At 45.3% G+C, this 19463-nt stretch overlaps 1 protein-coding gene across 1 annotated transcript; it reads right to left on the bottom strand.

Moving 5' to 3' along the window:
• Nucleotides 1-3170: 3170 nt before the first annotated feature.
• golt1a (golgi transport 1A) lies at nucleotides 3171-18508 on the bottom strand. The gene is made up of 5 exons (XM_052075329.1): nucleotides 18388-18508; nucleotides 12777-12868; nucleotides 12472-12650; nucleotides 4518-4581; nucleotides 3171-4398 (listed from the first exon to the last, which is right to left on the bottom strand). The coding sequence occupies exons 1-5, from the start codon at nucleotides 18416-18418 to the stop codon at nucleotides 4369-4371; spliced, it is 396 nt and encodes a 131-aa protein (XP_051931289.1). The 5' UTR covers nucleotides 18419-18508; the 3' UTR covers nucleotides 3171-4368.
• Between the last annotated feature and the right edge of the window lie 955 nt (nucleotides 18509-19463).

Genomic DNA, 19463 nt, shown 5'->3' with positions numbered 1-19463 from the left:
GAAAGTCTACATATCAACAAATGCTTTTACCCTTATGTATGCTGTACCTATACATTTTTACAACTTTAGATTTGTATATACAGTACATACTCATTGGAGCACATGTATATGTCGATTTTCTCATATTCATAATGGATGCTACATTTCATTAATATATTAAATCTCATCAATGTATTTCTGATGTATTGCTATATTTCATGAGTGTATCGAATTTATCAGCTTAATTCTGATTTGTGTAGTTGTCTTGTACAACTTTCGAATTCATTTTTAATCTCAGCAAGAGAGTTACTCATTTTACTGGTCCGTTTCAGAATCATTCCACAGATTTAAACCTATTACAGGTAGACTCCTTTGCGTGATGTTTGTTCATGTTTTGGATTTTTTTGTATAGGTTAGTACCCCTTAAATGATGACAACTTTCTCGAATTTTAAAAAGCTTCTGGATGTTTTGGCAAAGGAGGTTGTTGTGTGCTTTGTACATTAATTGAAGTAAACCAGGTCATGAGATTTCATTGTTTAATTTGATAAACGGTGGATTTGTGGGTTCCTTCTATTTGGAGCCAGTGATTGTTCTGATTGCTTTGTATTGTAGTTTTAAAACAGTGCGTTTTACTGGCATTTCCCCATATTTCCACACAATAGGTCAAATATGGAAGTAATAAAAGTATAATGTGTACAAGGATCTCTTATTCAGCACATCCTTAGTTTTTGGGAGGATCCCTATGGTTTGGGATATTTTTCTTTTATCTATTATGTAGCTGCCAGCATGGTTTTGCATCTACAACTGTTCCAAGACATTTTCATAAGGTCATTCATCGATTTGATGATGAAGTGTATACAATATCATTCACATCCATGCATTCATTTTGCGACATTCAATGTGTTCAAATAATGTGAAGATCATTTGAATGAGGATGCTTTTGGGCTTCGACTTCACAATTTTTTATTGAGAAAAATAAGATGCTCCAATGTTTTAAACTTCAGCCTGTTGCATCTTTTACAAGCAATTTCTCCTGCTGTGAAGAACACACGCTCACAAGGGACGGATGAAGCTGGCGTACAAAGGAACTCCTTTGCGAGGTGGGAGAGGTTTGGGAAGAAGTGTGTTGGTCCTTCCAGTACAGCTGCTTCCTGGAACCTTGATTGTCAAACATGGAGTGGAGAGTCAACCAATAATAATTACTGATTGTCAATTAATCATCAAACATAGCAACGGTGAAAAGATGAGTGAACGTTTGTATACCTGGCGTAATACTGGGTGTATCGCGAACTTCATTCTCATGCTTGGCCCGATAATGCCTCAGCATGGTAGAGGTGCTTCTGTTAGTGTATGACAATTTGACTTGGCAAATTCGACATTTCACCTGTAATGAAATGTGAATAAGAAGTAACTAAGAGTTACCTTGAAATGTATTCGGATTAGAATGGTACAACACATGTCAATAATCTGAGAGGCACTCGAGTGCCTCTCGCCGAGAGGCTCTCGGGGACAGAAGGCGATTTGAATAAATAAATAAATAACACCTTGTTCTCCAGGACATCAAAATGGTCCCACACGGCGGATGATTTGCGTATCTGCTCCATAATCGGCAAGGAAGTCAAGGCACGCACACGAAGTCTGCACTGACACGAACTTCGACAAGCGAGCGTGAGTGAGGTCTGGCTTGTTTCGGCAGGTGGCATTGTGTCGCCAGACGCACTTCCTTATAAACACTGTGCGGCGGGCTTTTGCTGCGTCAACGCCCTCTGCACTGAGTCGATGCCCCCTGGACTAAGTGGCGCAGCCTGGACTGTGCCAAGCAGCCGATGCAGCCTAAACTGCACCGGTGCAGTTCACGTGTCAATTAGCAGCCTGGACTGTGTCAATGCAGCCGATGTGTCAATTAGCAGCCTGGACTGTGTCAACGCAGCCGATGTGTCAATTAGCAGCCTGGACTGTGTCAACGCAGCCGGTGTGTCAATTAGAAGCCTGGACTGTGTCAACGCAGCCGATGCAGTTCACGTGTCAATCACGTAACGTAATGAAGCAGCACATGCATCGACACGTGGTTTGCTCTGTGAGCCCAGCGCTTGTGTCAATGCATCGGTGTCGCTAAACCCATCACTAGGGTCCACCACCTCGCAAGCGTGACACAAACTTTCAGGGTTGGGGTGCTCGATTTATCATCAATCATGACAGTTGTCTGTTTCCAATGAACCAAAATGAAGGGAATCGATGCACTTTCACGATTGTATTGTTCTCAAAAAAATTCACATCCTCGATCTGGATAGCTACCAGGTCTTTGTGGGTACTTGTGTCATTTACAATATTTTAAATGGGCTTGCCATTCCTTTTAGATAAATTCATTCAGAGGAGAGGCAGCGAAGGACTAAGAACTTGACTCTTGACTCAAGGTGATTGCAACATCAGAAGACAGACAAATTTTGGTCAAATGGTCACTTCTGTAAGAGGAAAGCAACCCTGGAATAAGTCGCCAAGAAACAGAGACTGTTATAACTTTCCCCCCCCAAAAAACACAACTGTCTAAAAATACATCAGACATGCACCCATGAAGGTCCATTTCCAGACTCCAGCCCGTTCCATTGGGCTTCTGGCCAGCAAAGTTGAAGTTGTAAGTGATTTGTCTGTCTTGGTCAATTGTCTTGTAATTGAGTACTAACTGGTCTGTTTTTTTTCATGTCTCACCTATTTGGTTCTTATTTCTGTCATTGTGGTTTTATTCGTGAGCTATTTTCAAAACCTGCCTTGATACAACGGCTGAAAGTTACACTGTTTATGCTTTTGTTGATGAATGTGCACTGTCCCACTGAAGAAAAAAGAAAAACTGTTTTAAATAAATGCTAGTTTTCTGCCGTACTCCCAAGGCAGGTTTTGAAAATAGCATGGTGATACACGTAAAACTTAAAAATCACGATGATGAAATAAGGACTTAATTGGTGAGACATCATAAAACAGACAAGCCTTGTTCACCTAAGAAAAGTATTTTTAAGCAGTCCTCAACTTTCCCTACATGTATTTATTTTTTAGCCCCAACCCATCTTTTTGGATAAATACTGCAGGCATCGCATTCAAAATGAGAGAACATTTGCACACACAATATATATACTGTGGACTGTATCTCTCTCTCTCTCTATAAAAAAAGTTCCACACTTTAGGCTACAGCGATTTCAATGACGATTTCCCTACGGAACTTCAGTGTCATGTAATCACGAGCAGGTGATATATCTGATTGATCAATTGTTACACAATTTTGTTTCAGTCGATAAAAATGGCCGCTCCACTTGCAACATGCACCGTTGTAAAATGGATCAGATTTTTTGGGGGGTCAGAACGTCTGTCTGGGGCTGAAATTCACCAGAGGTTCTTAACACAATATGGAAAACAACTGTGGACTAGTGGATTGAAAAGTTTGAAAGTGGCCGGACTGAGCTTGTTTATTGTTTTTCACTTGTGGGCGAGTTTGATGAACGACCTGCTCCTGCGTGATCCATGCTCAACCACTCTTTTCTTTACTTCCTGCTTCATTAGCATTGATTTTCCATAACGGCAGTCCTGTCAAATTTCTTACAGCATATCTCTCTGACTGAGGAAAAAATAGTCAGTCAGTGAGTTGTTCTGACCTGTGGTCAGTGATTGTGCACTGCACAACTTCAACGAATAGCTTCAATCAAGTAGACAAATACCTGTATAGTGACAAGACACACTAACCATTTGCAATGCCAGCTGCTTCCATACTGTCGTTACGAGTAGCAGGACAGGTAGAGAAACTCTCGGTGCCCATAGTTCAGCTTGTTTTCAGTGGCTGAATAGGATACATCTATCCAATCGCCAAAGCCAATTAAAGTCGAGCAGCAAGGAGAAACGCAAACCAGTCGACAATTGTAAAATGCCAGCAAAACATTTTGGCCTTGTTGTGCCATCTAGGAAATGTCAAACAAATGTCTTGTTTCTGCAATTGATTTACATGTTTTAATGCATTAAGATCAACTAGATTAGTTAAGCCACACAACATCTGTTTTGATTTCATGTATTTTTTAAATAATGTCCTATAATGCAATGAATGTAACACATTCATTTAAAAAAAGCATTGTCTATGACTCTCACGTGAAATATTGGACAGGGGGTCTGTCAGTTCAGCATATACTCTGTACTACAGTCGCTCAAATTATACCGGTAGTTTTTTTTGTTTGTTTGTTTATGTGTGATTGTGGGAAAATGTGTGCATTTGAAATATGAAAGTACAATTCTCTGGTGTACATTTTTATACAACATGTTTGTTTGAAACACTTGGTTGGAAGTCTCTTCTTCAGTATCTGAACAACTGTCCATCAGGCTTGTATAATTCTTCCGAGTGTGGAAATGTGCTCTCAGACCATGCTGGAGCCACTCTGTAAAAACTGTGAAGAAACAAATTTGGGCGTTATTCCCAATCTCGGGAGAGTAAAAAAATGAAATAAATACAGGGATTGTGAAATGAAGGCAATTGTGTGTTGAGTGACTGTGAAAACATTCTTACATCATTAAGGAATGGGATGTTTACCAGCGATAGCACAAATCCCAGGGCCATTGGAAAGAAAGTTCTACGAAGAGAAAGTCAAATTGATTTGTCTTTTTTTTTTCTTACCTACACATTCACACACAAAATCTGAGCTCTGTATTTAACCCATCACAGTGAACACAGCAAGCTCACCAAACTAAGAAAACCAGCAAATGGAGAAAAAAATACCTAACCCAAGTATTTTATTATTTATTCTCCACCAACACGTTTCCCTTGGAGGAAGCAGAGCCTGGGGACTCTGAGGTGGGCTCTCCTATCTCTGTGGCTGAAGTCACCGATGTGGTTAAAAAGCTCCTCGGTGGCAAGGCCCCAGGGGTGGATGAGATCCGCCCGGAGTTCCTCAAGGCTCTGGATGTTGTGGGGCTGTCCTGGTTGACACACCTCTGCAACATCACGTGGTCAACAGGGAGAGTGCCTCTGGATTTGCAGACCGGGGTCGTAGTCCCTCTTTTTAAAAAGGGGGACCAGAGTAGTGTAGTGTTCCAACTACAGAGTGATCACACTCCTCAGCCGTGTGAGCAGTGTGGTTTTCGTCCTGGCTGTGGAACTGTGGACCAGCTCTACACCCTTAGCAGGGTCCTCGATGGTACGTGTGAACTTGCCCAACCAGTCTACATGTGTTTTGTGGACTTGGAGAAGGAATTTGACCGTCTCCCTCTGGGAGTTCTGTGGGGGGTGCTTCGAGGGTATGGGGTACCGAACCCCCTGATACGGGCTGTTCGGTCACCATACCGCCGATGTCAGAGTTTGGTTCGCATTGCCGCCAGTAAGTCGGAATCGTTTCCAGTGGGGGTAGGACTCCGCCAAGGCTGCCCTTTGTCGCCGATTCTGTTCATAGCCTTTATGGACAGAATTTCTAGGCGCAGCCGAAGCGTTGAGGGGGTCCGTTTTGGGGGCCTCGGTATTTCATCCCTGCTTTTTGCAGATGATGTGGTGCTGTTGGCTCCTTCAAACAGGGCTCTCCAACTCTCACTGGAGCGTTTTGCAGCCGAGTGTGAAGCGGTTGGGATGAAGATCAGCACCTCCAAATCTGAAACCATGGTCCTCAGTCGGAAAAGGGTGGAGTGCCCCTCCGGGTCGGGGAGGAGATCTTGCCTCAAGTGGAGGAGTTCAAGTATCTTGGGGTCTTGTTCACAAGTGGGGGCAGGAGGGAGCGGGAGATCGACAGGCGGATCGGTGCAGCGTCTGCTGTGATGTGGACGTTGTATCGGTCTGTCGTGGTGAAGAAGGAGCTGAGCCAAAGGGCGAAGCTCTCAATTTACCGGTCGATCTACGTTCCAACCCTCATCTATGGTCACGAGCTATGGGTCGTGACCGAAAGAACGAGATCCCGGTTACACGCGGCCGAAATGAGTTTTCGCCGCAGGGTGTCCGGGCACTCCCTTAGAGATAAGGTGAGAAGCTCAGGCATCCAGGAGGGGCTCAGAGTCGAGCCGCTTCTCCTCCACATCGAGAGGAGCCAGATGAGGTGGCTTGGGCATCTGATTCGGATGCCTCCTGAGCGCCTCCCCGGTGAGGTGTTCCGGTCATGCCCCACCGGGAGGAGACCCCGAGGAAGACACAGGACACGCTGGAGAGACTATGTCACCCAGCTTGCCTGGGAACGACTCGGGATCCCCCGGGGAGAGCTGGATGAAGTAGCTAGGGAGAGGGAAGTCTGGGCTTCCCTGCTAAAGCTATTGCCCCCGCAACCCGGCCCCGGATAAGGGGTAGATGATGGATGGATGGATGGATGGAAGTATTTTATTTTCACTATAACAAATAAATGTAAAGTTGTGAAGCATTTCTTGACACTGCTGCCACAGAAAAAAAACAAATAAAACAAAAACAAAAAACTGAGTTTGGATCTGGGTTCAAATCTCACTGAGCTCGCCCATTTTCAGAATTAATTCTGAATAACAGTTGTTGAATAAGCCATATTCTTATTTCTCTCTCAATGGTTCAGGTTAGATGAGGTTCCATCATTATTTGTGTGTCCGCATATTGTTCGGAGGTTCTGAATTTGTTCACAGCGTACACTCATTGATGAATCATAGATGTTGGCGTCCAATGTGCGGATGAACAATTTAAGCACATATTTGTGTGTATGCTATGATAGGGACAGAGGCCCAATGTTTTCAGTCCAGCAAAATATAAGGATGTGGAGCTTAGTTACCATAACCATCACCCCATGTTCTCATTCACACACACACACACACACACACACACACACACACATACATGCGCGCTCACACGCACACACACACCTGTATATATATTCACAAACATTTCACTAAATTGACTGTAGGTGTGAGTGTGAATGGTTGTCTCTCTAAATGTGTACTGGGATTGGTTGGAGACAAGTTCAAGGTGTACCCTCCCTACCGCCCGATGACAGCTGCGATAGGGTCCAGGTCACCCAGTGAGTTTAGTACCGGATTTTATCCACTATAAGGCACACCTAAAAACATTCACTTTTCTTTTAAACGCATCAATTTTCCCTGCGATTGGCTGGCAATTGGTTCAGGGTGTCCCCCGCCTACTGCCCCAAGACAACTGGGACAGGCTCCAGCACGTCCTGTGCTCCTTGAAGAAAAGCGGATCAGAAAATGGATGGTTATCTATATTCTGATATCTTGGATGTACAGTGAAACTCCTCTAGAACGAAACCTACATGGGCGAAAATACCCCCTAATGTGAAAAAATCTTCATGCATCAACACCATTCTCATTCTACTGCCCCCCCCATACGACGAAAAAAAACCCTGTTGCGTTACACAAAATCATTTTCTCTGCTCCAGCCTCACTAAGACATTCACTACAACAAAGTCGAATCCAACAGCAACGAGCGCAACAGCAACCACCAAACTGGTTTACATAGTGAAGGCTGTTTATTTCAGTCACGGCTGCGAGTTTCCTGAACGCAACATACTCATAGCTGCTCTGCCATTGGCATCTGAGCATCATCCTGGCCTCCGATTGGCCAAGAGGGACCTCACTCTATGTTTGTCGATAATGAAGGTAGATCCGTAAAAGATAGAGTGGAATGCATCCGATTAGCTGCTCAGAGTAAATTGATTATGGCTCGACGGACATTCAAATAAACTAACGTGTCCTCGTTATCATGCTAAAAATATTACGCTAACTAGAGCGCTAATGAGAGAGAAGCGCTCCAGTTAGCGTAAGGTTTTTAGCCTTCGAGAACTAACTATGGCCATATAGGACTACGAAGCGTCCTGTGACTGGCTTAAAAGTTCATTGCATGACATCAGCTGAGCAACACTGTCGTGGGTGGCGATTGAGGGGAGGTCAAGTTAAAGACAGTGAGATGGTGGAAAGAAAAACCACCGGGTCCAGGAAGTATTTGTTATTGTTAGATTCAGATAGGGCGGCCCGGTAGTCCAGTGGTTAGCACGTCGGCTTCACAGTGCAGAGGTACCGGGTTCGATTCCAGCTCCGGCCTCCCTGTGTGGAGTTTGCATGTTCTCCCCGGGCCTGCGTGGGTTTTCTCCGGGTGCTCCGGTTTCCTCCCACATTCCAAAAATATTTAACACTCTAAATTGTCCCTAGGTGTGAGTGTGAGCGTGGATGGTTGTTCGTCTAAGTGTGCCCTGCGATTGGCTGGCAACCGATTCAGGGTGTCCCCCGCCTACTGCCCGGAGACGGCTGGGATGGGCTCCAGCACCCCCCGCGACCCTAGTGAGGATCAAGCGGTACGGAAGATGAATGAATGAATGAATAGATTCAGATAGATTCAGACAAGCATGGACGTTGCCTGGCTAAAATGGCTAGCCCTTTGGATGTCTAGCAGCTCAGACAAGAAGAGCTCTGATGCTGGAAGAGAGGGTAATAGTGATCAAAATGAAAGACGGAGCAAGCAAAATAAAAGACATTATCCAAGAAATTGATGTAAGTGAAAGTGAATGCTGATTATAAATTTCACAATTTCTTTCTACACTGATAATATGAAGTGCCAAATAAGTGTGTGCTCATTCTTTTGCGCAATTGAAATAAAAATAAAGAATACACATACGATTGTGTGTGCGTGTGTGTGTGTTTACATCTGGATCAAATTTGCTACAGTGAAAAACCCCCTGTTGTGAAAAATGTATTGCTGCAAACATGATTTTGTTGTAGAGGAGTTTCACTGTAGTATTTTAAATGCCCTGTAAAGCACTTTTTACAGCTGCAGCAGTTGTGAAGGCTCTATAAATAAAGCTGTATTTTTTTGGTAATGGATCCATCTAGTGGATGCATGAGGTAACTGCAGCCACTATTGTAGCTTCTATTCTATGTACTTTAAAACGTGGTGCGCCCTATACATGAAAAGTTTGAAAATAGGCCATTCAGTGAAGGTGCGCCTTATACTCCAAAGCAGGGGTGCCCATTAGGTAGATCCTGATCTACCGGTAGATCTAAGACAGGTCCCAAGTAGATCTTAGGAGCGTCGAGAAGAAAAAAAAACAACCATTTGTGTGTCTTTGTACATGTTAGAAATATATTTTTTGTGTTAAGATGATAAGTGTGCAGTGTATATTATCAGTCTTATTTTCACAAATAAATAAATAAAATAAAGCAGGTAAATCTTAAATTTACGGTGGCGCGTGATTGCATCACCGGAAGTTGTTAGCGCTCAGCAGTTTGCAATTGCAGCTTGTGATCAGAGCTGTTGCGCTCTATCTTTTATCGTCATGATTCTCAGAGTTTGCTTAGTGTACAATTCACCGAGGGCACGAGCAAAGAATGGAAAAAGAACTTTAAACGTACGTGTGAGCTACGATAGTTAACAGGCTGCAAAAGTGCGTCGCATGCCCCCGTTTCAGGCTGTTTCTCATCATGGCATGCGTGTGTGTGTGTGTGTGTGTGTGTGTGTGCGTGTGTGTGTGCGTGTGCGTGTGCGTGTGCGTGTGCGTGTGCGTGTGCGTGTGCGCGTACGTGTGCGTGTGCGTGTGCGCGTACGCGTGCGTGTGCGCGTACGTGCGTGCGTGTGCGCGTACGTGCGTGTGTGCGTGCACCGGTAAGAGTAGATCCCGGGAGGTTAGTTGATCGAAAAGTAGATCTTCGATCCAAAAAGTTTGGGCACCCCTGCTCCAAAGTGTCTTGTAGTGCAGAAAATGTGGTAAGCTGTATTTTTCCAGACTATGAAGCAATGATATACTTGCCAGCATCCTATTACCTCTGCTCCATTAAAAAATAAACTAGTTACTCATTTTGAAGGGTAAGATACCAGGGATAGGCTCCCGTTTATTCACGACCTTTATAAGGGCAAGCAATAATATGCAAATGTGGATTTGGGATTTTCTTCAGGTTTTTACAATGAAATCGTACTGCTTACTTTTATGTACTTCATCAACAAGTTGTGGTTGTATTTATTTATTTGAGATAATCCAATTCAAGCCACACAACTAATACAAATTCATTAAACAAATTCTGCCTGAACTTCAGGTTTACTGTATGTGGGAGAAAAATACCCATCCATCCATTTTCCACCGCTTATCCGGGGTCGGGTCGCGGGGCAGCAGCTTTAGGAGGGAAGCCCAGACATCCCTCTCCCCAGCCACTTCTTCGAGCTCTTCCTGGCGGATCCCGAGGCGTTCACATGCCATCTGGGTGACATAGTCTCTCCAGCGTGTCCTGGCTCGTCCTCGGGGTCTCCTGCCAGTGGGACATGCCCGGAACACCTCACCAGAGAGGCGTCCAGGAGGCATCCTAATTAGATGCCTGACCCACCTCATCTGGCTCCTCTCGATGTGGAGGAGAAGCGGCTCTACTCTGAGCCCCTCCCGGATGCCTGAGCTTCTCACCTTATCTCTAAGGGAGTGCCCGGACACCCTGCGGAGAAAACTAATTTCGGCCGATTGTATCCGGGATCTCGTTCTTTCGGTCTTGACCCATAGCTCGTGACCATAGATAAGGGTTGGGATGCTCAGCTCCTTCTTTACCATGACAGACCGATAGAACGTCCGCATCACAGCAGACGCTGCACCGATCCGCCTGTCGATCTCTCGCTCCCTCCTGCCCTCACTTGTGAACAAGACCCCAGAATATTTAAACTCCTCCACTTGGGGCAAGATCTCCTCCCTGACCCGGAGATGGCACTCCTTTTCCGACTGAGGACCATGGTTTCAGATTTGGAGGTGCTGATCCTCATCCCAACCGCTTCACACTCGGCTGCGAAACGCTCCAGTGAGAGTTGGAGAGTCCTGCTTGAAGGAGCCAACAGTACCACATCATCTGCAAAAAGCAGAGATGCAATACTGAGGCCCCCAAAACGGACCCCCTCAACGCTTCGGCTGCGCCTAAAAATTCTGTCCATAAAGGTTATGAACAGAATCGGCAACAAAGGGCAGCCTTGGCGGAGTCCTACCCTCACTGGAAACGATTCCGACTTGCTGCCGGTAATGCGAACCAAACTCTGACATCGGCAGTATAGGGACCGAACAGCCCGTATCAGGGGGCTCGGTACCCCATACTCCCGAAGCACCCCCCACAGAACCCCCTGAGGGACACGGTCAAATTCCTTCTCCAAGTCCACAAAACACATGTAGACTGGTTGGGCAACTTCACACGTACCATCGAGGACCCTGCTAAGGGTGTAGAGCTGGTCCACAGTTCCACAGCCAGGACGAAAATCACACTGCTCCTCCTCAATCTGAGGCTCGACTTCCTGACGGACCCTCCTCCAGCACCCCGAATAGACCTTACCAGGGAGGCTGAGGAGTATGTGATCCCTCTGTAGTTGGAACACACCCCGGTCTGCCAATCCATAGGCACTCTCCCCGATGACCATGCGATGCTGCAGAGGCGTGTCAACCAGGACAGCCACAGCCTTCAGGAACTCCGGGCGGATCTCATCCACCCCTGGGGCCTTGCCACCGAGGAGCTTTTTAACCACATCGGTGACTTCAACCACAGAGATAGGAGAGCCCACCTCAGGATCCTCAGACTCTGCTTCCTCCAAGGAAGGCGTGTTGGTGGAGTTGAGGAGGTCTTCGAAATACTCTGCCCACCGGTTCACAATGTCCCGAGTCGAAGTCAGCAGCGCCCCATCCACACTGTACACAGTGTTAGTGGTGCACTGCTTCCGCCTCCTGAGGCGTCAGATGGTAGACCAGAATTTCCTCAAAGCCGTCCGGAAGTCGGCTTCCATGGTCTCACCGAACTCTTCCCACGCCCGGGTTTTTGCCTTCGCGACCACCGAAGCTGCGTTCCGCTTAGCCAGTCGATACCCGTCAGCTGCCTCTTTGGTCCCACAGGCCATAAAGGCCCGATAGGACTCCTTCTTCAGCTTGATGGCATCCCTTACTGCTGGTGTCCACCAGCGAATATGGGGGATGCCGCCATGACGGGCACCAACCACCTTACGGCCACAACTCAGATTGGCCGCCTCAACAATAGAGGCACGGAACATGGTCCACTCGGACTCAATGTCCCCCGCCTCCCCTGGAACATGGGAAAAGCTCTGTCGGAGGTGAGAGTTGAAACTCCTTCTGACAGGGGATTCCGCCAGACGCTCCCAACAAACCCTCACAATACCTTTGGGTCTGCCAGGATGGACCGGCATCTTCCCCCACCATCAGAGCCTACTCACCACCAGGTGTTGATCAGTTGACAGCTCCGCCCCTCTCGTCACACGAGTGTCCAAAACATGTGGCTGCAAGTCCGATGATGCAACCACAAAGTCAATCATCGAACTGCGGCCTAGGTTGTCTTGGTGCCAAGTGCACATTTGAACAAGGTGTTCGTTATGGACAATCCGTGACGAGCACAGAAGTCCAATAACTAAACACCACTGCCTTTAAGGCGGTTGTCATTTTTATTATCTTTTCACCCTTGTCAGGGAGAAAAATAACACAAATGCATTCCATTCATGTGGTGCACACAATTTTATGATGATCTTCTTTCTTCTCAATATTTAGATGTTTATAACTGACCTGAATAAAAGGATGAAGCCGTAACACTCCACCAGCATACCAATAATTGGCCATCGGCACAGCACCAGCGACACACCTCCCAGGAAGAAAAACGAGCCTCGGAACTTATGTCTTTGGAAGAAGAAGTGAGATGTCTTCCTGAAGCCGATGATGAATGTTAAACCTGTTAAAAACAAAATCTGGGGGAGAAAATAAATTACGAAAATTTGTTTTGGACTGTAGCCTTATCAAGACATTTCATTTTTTAAAACAGTTGTCATTGATCTGTTTTATGAGAGAGAATATGGAATAAAAATACTACTTACATTCCCGAAGGCTAGCAAAACAGAATCAAAGTACAGCAACACACCAAACAGCAGAAAAAATAAGCCAAACCCCACCAGACCAATTCCAATCCCTGGAAGACAAATACAGAGAAAATGTTTAAAACAATTGCATCTACTGCCTTTGTCAGGGATAAAAAACGCCAAAAAGTGACACGTGTTCACCAATTTCTGATGGCTTCATTTATTCAGAAAATCATACAGTGAACAAATATTTGGAAATGAAAAATGTACATTTTCTATTTCATTACCTGTACAAAAACTGTGATCATCAACATCTACAGGTACATGTATCCATCAGAGCTGTGAGACAATCTGTTTGTTTTTGCTATCCTCTTTCACACCAGTGCGATGCTTTTCCTCTTTCCTACACTGACGGATGTTTTGTTTCCATCTCAACGGCGATGCATCCAGTATCAAATGACCTCACAGTGCAGAGGTGCCGATTCTGGGTCCAGCCTTACGATGTGGAGTTTGCCATGTTTTCCCTGTGCCTGCGTAGGTTTTTTCCGGGCACTCTGGTTTCCTCCCACATTCCAAAAACATGCATTGCAGGTTAATGGAACACTCTAAATTGTCCTCAAGTGTGAGCGCGGATGGTTGTTCGTCTATTTGTGCCCTGCGATTGGCTGGCAACTTGTTCAGGGTGCTCCCTGCTTACTGCCCGAGGACGGCTGCCCCCCGCGACTCTTGTGAGGATAAAGCGGATCGGAAAATGGATGGATGAATCGATGAGTGGCTTTTTTCTGGTAATCCGGTATCCTCCCCACATTCGAAAAAAACTGCATGGCAGTTTAATCGAACACGACAAATTGCCCCTAGGTATTATTGTGCGCACGAATTATATCTATATAATAATAATCTTGCGACGCGGAGGCCCAGTCTCATTCGGCTGGGTCGTCGGAGGGCGTAGAGCCGATCAGCTTCACCAGGGTCCGCCAATGACCACGGTCATGGGCCAGGTCCGCTGCATCCTCCAGGGTAAGGCCGTGGTGTTTGAGATCCTCTCTGATGACATCAAGCCATCTGGTGTGGGGTCTGCCGCGTGGCCTTTTCCAGCCGGCTATCGGTGGATCAAATGAGAAGATGGCACGAGTTGGGTGTTCCGGGGGTAATCGGAGGAGATGACCAAGCCAACGGATGCGCCTCTGAGCGGCCAGTCGGGATGCAGGGGGCTGAAGGGTATGTTTTCGGAGGTCTGAGTTGGAAACATGGAGGTGCCAGCTGATGTTCAAGATGGTTCTGAGTGACCTGCTGTCAAAGCCGTCGATCTTCTTGGCCTGGGTCTTGTTTAATGGCCAGGATTCTGCACCATACAGGAGGATGGGAAGAACTGCTGAGTTATAAATGCGCATCTTGGTCTTTTGGGACACTGAGTGGTGGCGCCAGAGGGGCCGCCACAGTGACTGCATTGCTGCGGCCGCGAGGGCGCGTCTGCGGTCAATCTCTGGCTTGAGATCGCCGCTGCTGGTAATAGTGGAGCCCAGGTAGATGATGGAATTGACAAATTGCACTTCGTCTGTGCCAAAGATCAGGGGGGAGGGGTTGGGTCCGTCACCGATATACATAAGTTTGGTTTTCTGCCAGCTTACTTGGAGGCCCAGCTTTGCTGCTTCTGTTTGCTATATGGAGAGCGCACTGCTGAGGTGTTGGAGGGAGTTGCTGAACAGGGTGGTGTCATCAGCGTATTCAAGGTTGGTCAGGTGGAAGTTGCCGAGCGACACGCCTGAGACTTGCTCCCGGACTCGGATCATAAGGTGGTCAATGACATAGTTAAATAGGTCAGGAGCGGCCACGCACCTCAAAGGGTGCGGCCCCATCCAACTATCGGCCAATAACCTGTCTCTCCACAACATGGAAGCTCTTGTCAGGCATCATTGCGGCTACGATAAGTGGACACATGGATCAATACATGAGCGAAGCACAGAAGGGCATTGGTAGAGATACCAGAGGAGCCAAACATCAGCTCCTGGTTGACAGAACAGTCGCACAAGACTGCAGGTCCCGACGTACCAACCTGTGCACAGCCTGGATTGATTACAAGAAAGCCTATGACTCGATGCCACATACATGGATCACTGAATGCTTGGAGCTGTATAAGGTGAACAGGACCCTAAGAGCCTTCGTTGCGAACTCGATGAGGATGTGGAACCCAAGTGTCCATCAAATGTGGCATATACCAAGGTGATGCACTCTCCCCACTGCTGTTCTGCATAGGACTGAACCCCCTAAGCCAAGTAATCACCAAGACAGGCTATGGATACCGCCTCAGAAATGGAGCTACAATCAGTTACCTCCTCTACATGGATGACATAAAGCTGTATGCTAAGAGCGAAAGGGACATAGATTCCCTGATCCACACATCCAGGATCTACAGCAGCGACATCGGGATGTCATTCGGGCTTGAGAAACGTAGTCGGATGTTGACTCAGAGGAAAGGTAGTCCGCACTGAAGGGCTCTCACTCCCTGAAGGAACAATAGCAGACATTGAGGATAGTTACAAGTACCTCGGTATACCACAAGCCAATGGCAACCTCGAACTGGCAACAAGGAATGCGGCTATGGCCAAATACCTCGAGCGAGTGAGGCAAGTCCTAAGAAGCCAGCTCAATGGCAAGAGTAAGACCCGAGCAATAAACAGCTATGCCCTGCCAGTGATCAGATACCCTACAGGAATAATAAGGTGGCCAAAGGAAGAGATTCAGACCACGGACGTTAGGACCCGAAAGCTCCTAACCATGCATGGAGGGTTCCATCCCAAATCCAGCACCCTGAGACTGTACGCAAGCCGAAAGGAAGGAGGCCGGGGACTAGTGAGTGTGAGAGCCACTGTCCAGGATGAAACATCCAAGCTCCATGAATACATCAAGGAGAAGGCTCCAACGGATGACGTACTCAGAGAATGTCTCAGACAATGGGGAACAGTAGAAGAGGCGCTGGAAGAGGGACCATCATGGGAGGACAAGCCCCTACACGGGATGTACCACTGGACCATAACTGAAGTGGCCGATCTCAAGAAGTCCTATCAGTGGCTATATAGAGGGCTGGCCTAAAGGACAGAGGCACAGAGGCACTCATCCTGGCTGCTCAGGAGCAGGCCCTGAGCACCAGAGCCATTGAGGCCCAGATATACCACACCAGACAAGACCCAGGGTGTAGGTTGTGCAAAGAGGCACCTGAGACGATCCAACACATAACTGCAGGGTGTAAGATGCTGGCAGGCAAAGCCTACATGGAACGCCTTAACCAGGTGGCTGGCATAGTCTACCGAAACATCTGTGCGGAGTATGGACTGGAAACTCCAAGGTCAAAATGGGAAACACCTCCGAAGGTGGTTGAGAATGACAGAGCAAAGATCCTGTGGGACTTCCAGATCCAGACTGACAAGATGGTAATGGCGAACCAACCAGATATCGTGATCATAGATAAAGGGCAGAGGAAAGCCGTTGTAGTGGATGTAGCGGTCCCAAGTGATGGAAACAGCAGAAAGAAGGAACACGAGAAACTCGAGAAATAAGGGCTCAGAGAGGAGCTGGAGAGAGCCTGGAAGATAAAGGTGACAGTCGTGCCTGTGGTGGTCGGAGCACTCGGGGCAGTGACCCCCAAACTAGATGAGTGGGTGCAACAGATCCCGGGAACAACATCGGACATCTCAGTCCAGAAATGTGCAGTGCTGGGAACAGCAAGGATACTGCGCAGAACCCTCAAGCTTCCTGGCCTCTGGTAGAGGACCCGAGCTGAATGAGGGACGGACACCACCCGAGGGGTGAGATGAGGATTTTTTATATATATATATATATATATATATATATATATATATACGATGATGTGTGCCCTGCGATTGGCTGCCAACCATTATGGATACCACCATCGCCTGGTGCCTGAAGAAGGCTGCGATAGGCTCTAGCATGCCCATGACCATCATGAGGACAAGCGGATTAGAAAATGGATGGCTGGATGGATAGTCAATTTTTGTCAGAAATCTTTTTTTAATATTTCTATTTAGCTAGATATTTACATCTATATATTTGAGATTATTGAGAGGAAGAAATTTGCAACATGTAATACATAAAGCATATTTGACAACAAAAATGAAATTGAACCTTGAACCTTACAGTATCAGCACTGATGGAATTCTGTTTAATGTCACTCCAAAATAAAGTGGTGAAATGTAAGCAGTAATCAGTATTGTATGATTTTTTTTTGTCGAATAACTTAAAATATATCATAAATGGCCTGTATTGTAACATTTCTTTCCATTTCTCCCAGCACTAACTGTTGGTATAATGTTCTTTCCTGAAATGCTGTGTCACATGTACCTTGCAAAAAGTAATTACCTTATTGACCCGAATATAAGACGGCCCTGATTATAAGACGACCACCTCTTTTTGTTTGAAAGTTTGAAAAAAAGACCTTTTGAACACCAAATTAATTTTTATACATCTGATAATTACAGTACATCTGAAACATATTTTGCCTCATTCAAACCTTATTATCTGAAAATGTAAATATGTAAACTAAAGTTCACTCACATTCATAATTGAATGGCTTCTGGTTTTTGAAATGTAAATTGCATTATAACTTCTCCCCAACTGCTGGTTAACCTGGCCGATCTTTGACCCACTTTTCTCCAGATTGTCGCTACGTTTCTCCATTTTCTGTTATCTCAATTATTTTCTTCTATTTTCTTTCTTACCGCTAGTTTTTTATTTTTCTTCTTCGTGCTACCGCTATTTTAATTGTTATTCTTCTTGACAGGGCTTCACTTTGGCCTGGGGAGTCAAGTTCAGCATTCGCTTCAATGATATCTGGCGCTATCTAGCGTCGTTAATGTGTATAATGTCTAGAACCCAGATATATAAAACGACCCTCACTTTTTCAGTCTTATTTCAATGCACAAAACACCGTTTTCTATTTGGGCCAATACGGTACTCAATAATTTATATATAATTAGCTGGGCATATGACTGATATATCTGCATAGTTATGCCATGTTTTTTTTTTTTTTTTTTTTTTTTACTTTCTTGCATTTATTTGTTCGATATACTTCACAAACCAGGAAAAGTCAGAGCTTGCTCAGGAATCTGATTAAGAAGGTGGCTGATCAATTATTGGAAAATATCTAATAGTGATTTTTCTGGCAGATTCATCAGTTCAGTTGTGATTTGATTCACTTTTTGTTTTTAAACCAGATCAAGCTTCAGGGCAATATTCACTGCAGTAACAAACATAAGAGAAAATCAAACATTCAAAACATGTTAATTATGTAAAATCAAATGCCAGTTATTTTTTCCGTGACTAGCTGCTTCAAATGGAGACTGAAAACCGAATGATGTGGACAAAAATTCTGCCTAAAAAATCACGGCTCCGCCTGTGCATGCAACTGACAGTCGAGCCTGGATATCCTGACAGAGGCTGACATGCTTCGTTCCTATTTGTTTAACATTGGTTTATTCATGCTCAAAGTCACAAGTAGGCTTGTATTTAGAATCAAGTCACCGAAGTCTGCCCATTGTGACCTCATTGAATTGAAAATTTCTTCTAATGCTGTATTTTAAAACTCAGACCAAATCAAAACTGTCGGAAGACTTACTCTGAAACTCGGTAATGGCAACCATGGTCATCCTTTATATTGTTTCTCTTCTAGTACTGCCAGGTTTGCTTTTCAATGACGAAGTGCTTTCTTTTTGTAGTCCGACCTTTGAGTGCTGATTGTGTCATGTAGCGTCAGTGAGGTGAAGATTAACCAGAAACACACAGAGTCTCCCTTCAGTAAATAGTGATGTCATCATCAAACCTTAATTGAATGTTAATCTGTTGTCTGTGTTTGGTGAGCTGTTTCATCTTTGTAGCTCATCACTCTAACAACTAAACCCTTCAGCCTTAGCTGGTGGGCTCCAGTAATGCAGCCTACAGTTTATTGCTTCTCGCTGGTATTCTTTACATATGTTTGAAATTAAACAGTCACCCTGAGAAAGGCATCACTAGATAACATTTTAAGCCAGCGTGACAGCCTACTAGCAACAAATGTTTGCAAAATGACATTTAAAATGAATCGAACCCTGCATCTCTGCACTGTGAGGTCGAAGCGCCTCTTCGTCTATTCAGTGCTAAATTGTTTTCAGTCTTTGAATGTTTTCAGTGCATATCTTAAAATATTTATTGTATTTATAACTAGAGCCCAAAATTGGCATGGTTTTCAACCTGCTTTTTTTTTGCATTAATCTGGATGTATTCTTCTCATTTTTAAATTCAATTTTAAGTAATTGTTATATGTGCATTTTGCTTATTGTTGGATAGCTACGGCACCCTTGGCAGACATTACAAGTAAACACGTAAAAAGTAAAAAAAACAAAAAACAACAACAACAACAAACCCAAACAAAACAAAAAAAAAACATTCACGTCTCCTTGCTGAGAAATGGGATGGGAGCTTAGTGCCCCCTATTGGCCAACCACCACGCCCACATGCACTGGTACTCACAAGGGATGTGAATCTCAGCACTGAAGACGATTCAATACACCCTCACGATCCACTGCCAGCGATGCGATACTTAAACCCTTTTTTGACGTCACTTCCGGAGTGAACGCTGGCGAATTTTGGACGCCGCTACTCCCCGTGATTTTTTGATTTTTAAGTCCATTTCATGTCAATTTTTTATCTTTTATA

Source organism: Hippocampus zosterae, chromosome 9 (genome assembly GCF_025434085.1).
Source record: "Hippocampus zosterae strain Florida chromosome 9, ASM2543408v3, whole genome shotgun sequence".
Taxonomy (NCBI): Eukaryota; Metazoa; Chordata; class Actinopteri; order Syngnathiformes; family Syngnathidae; genus Hippocampus; species Hippocampus zosterae.
This window is presented reverse-complemented; position numbering and strand designations above follow the sequence as displayed.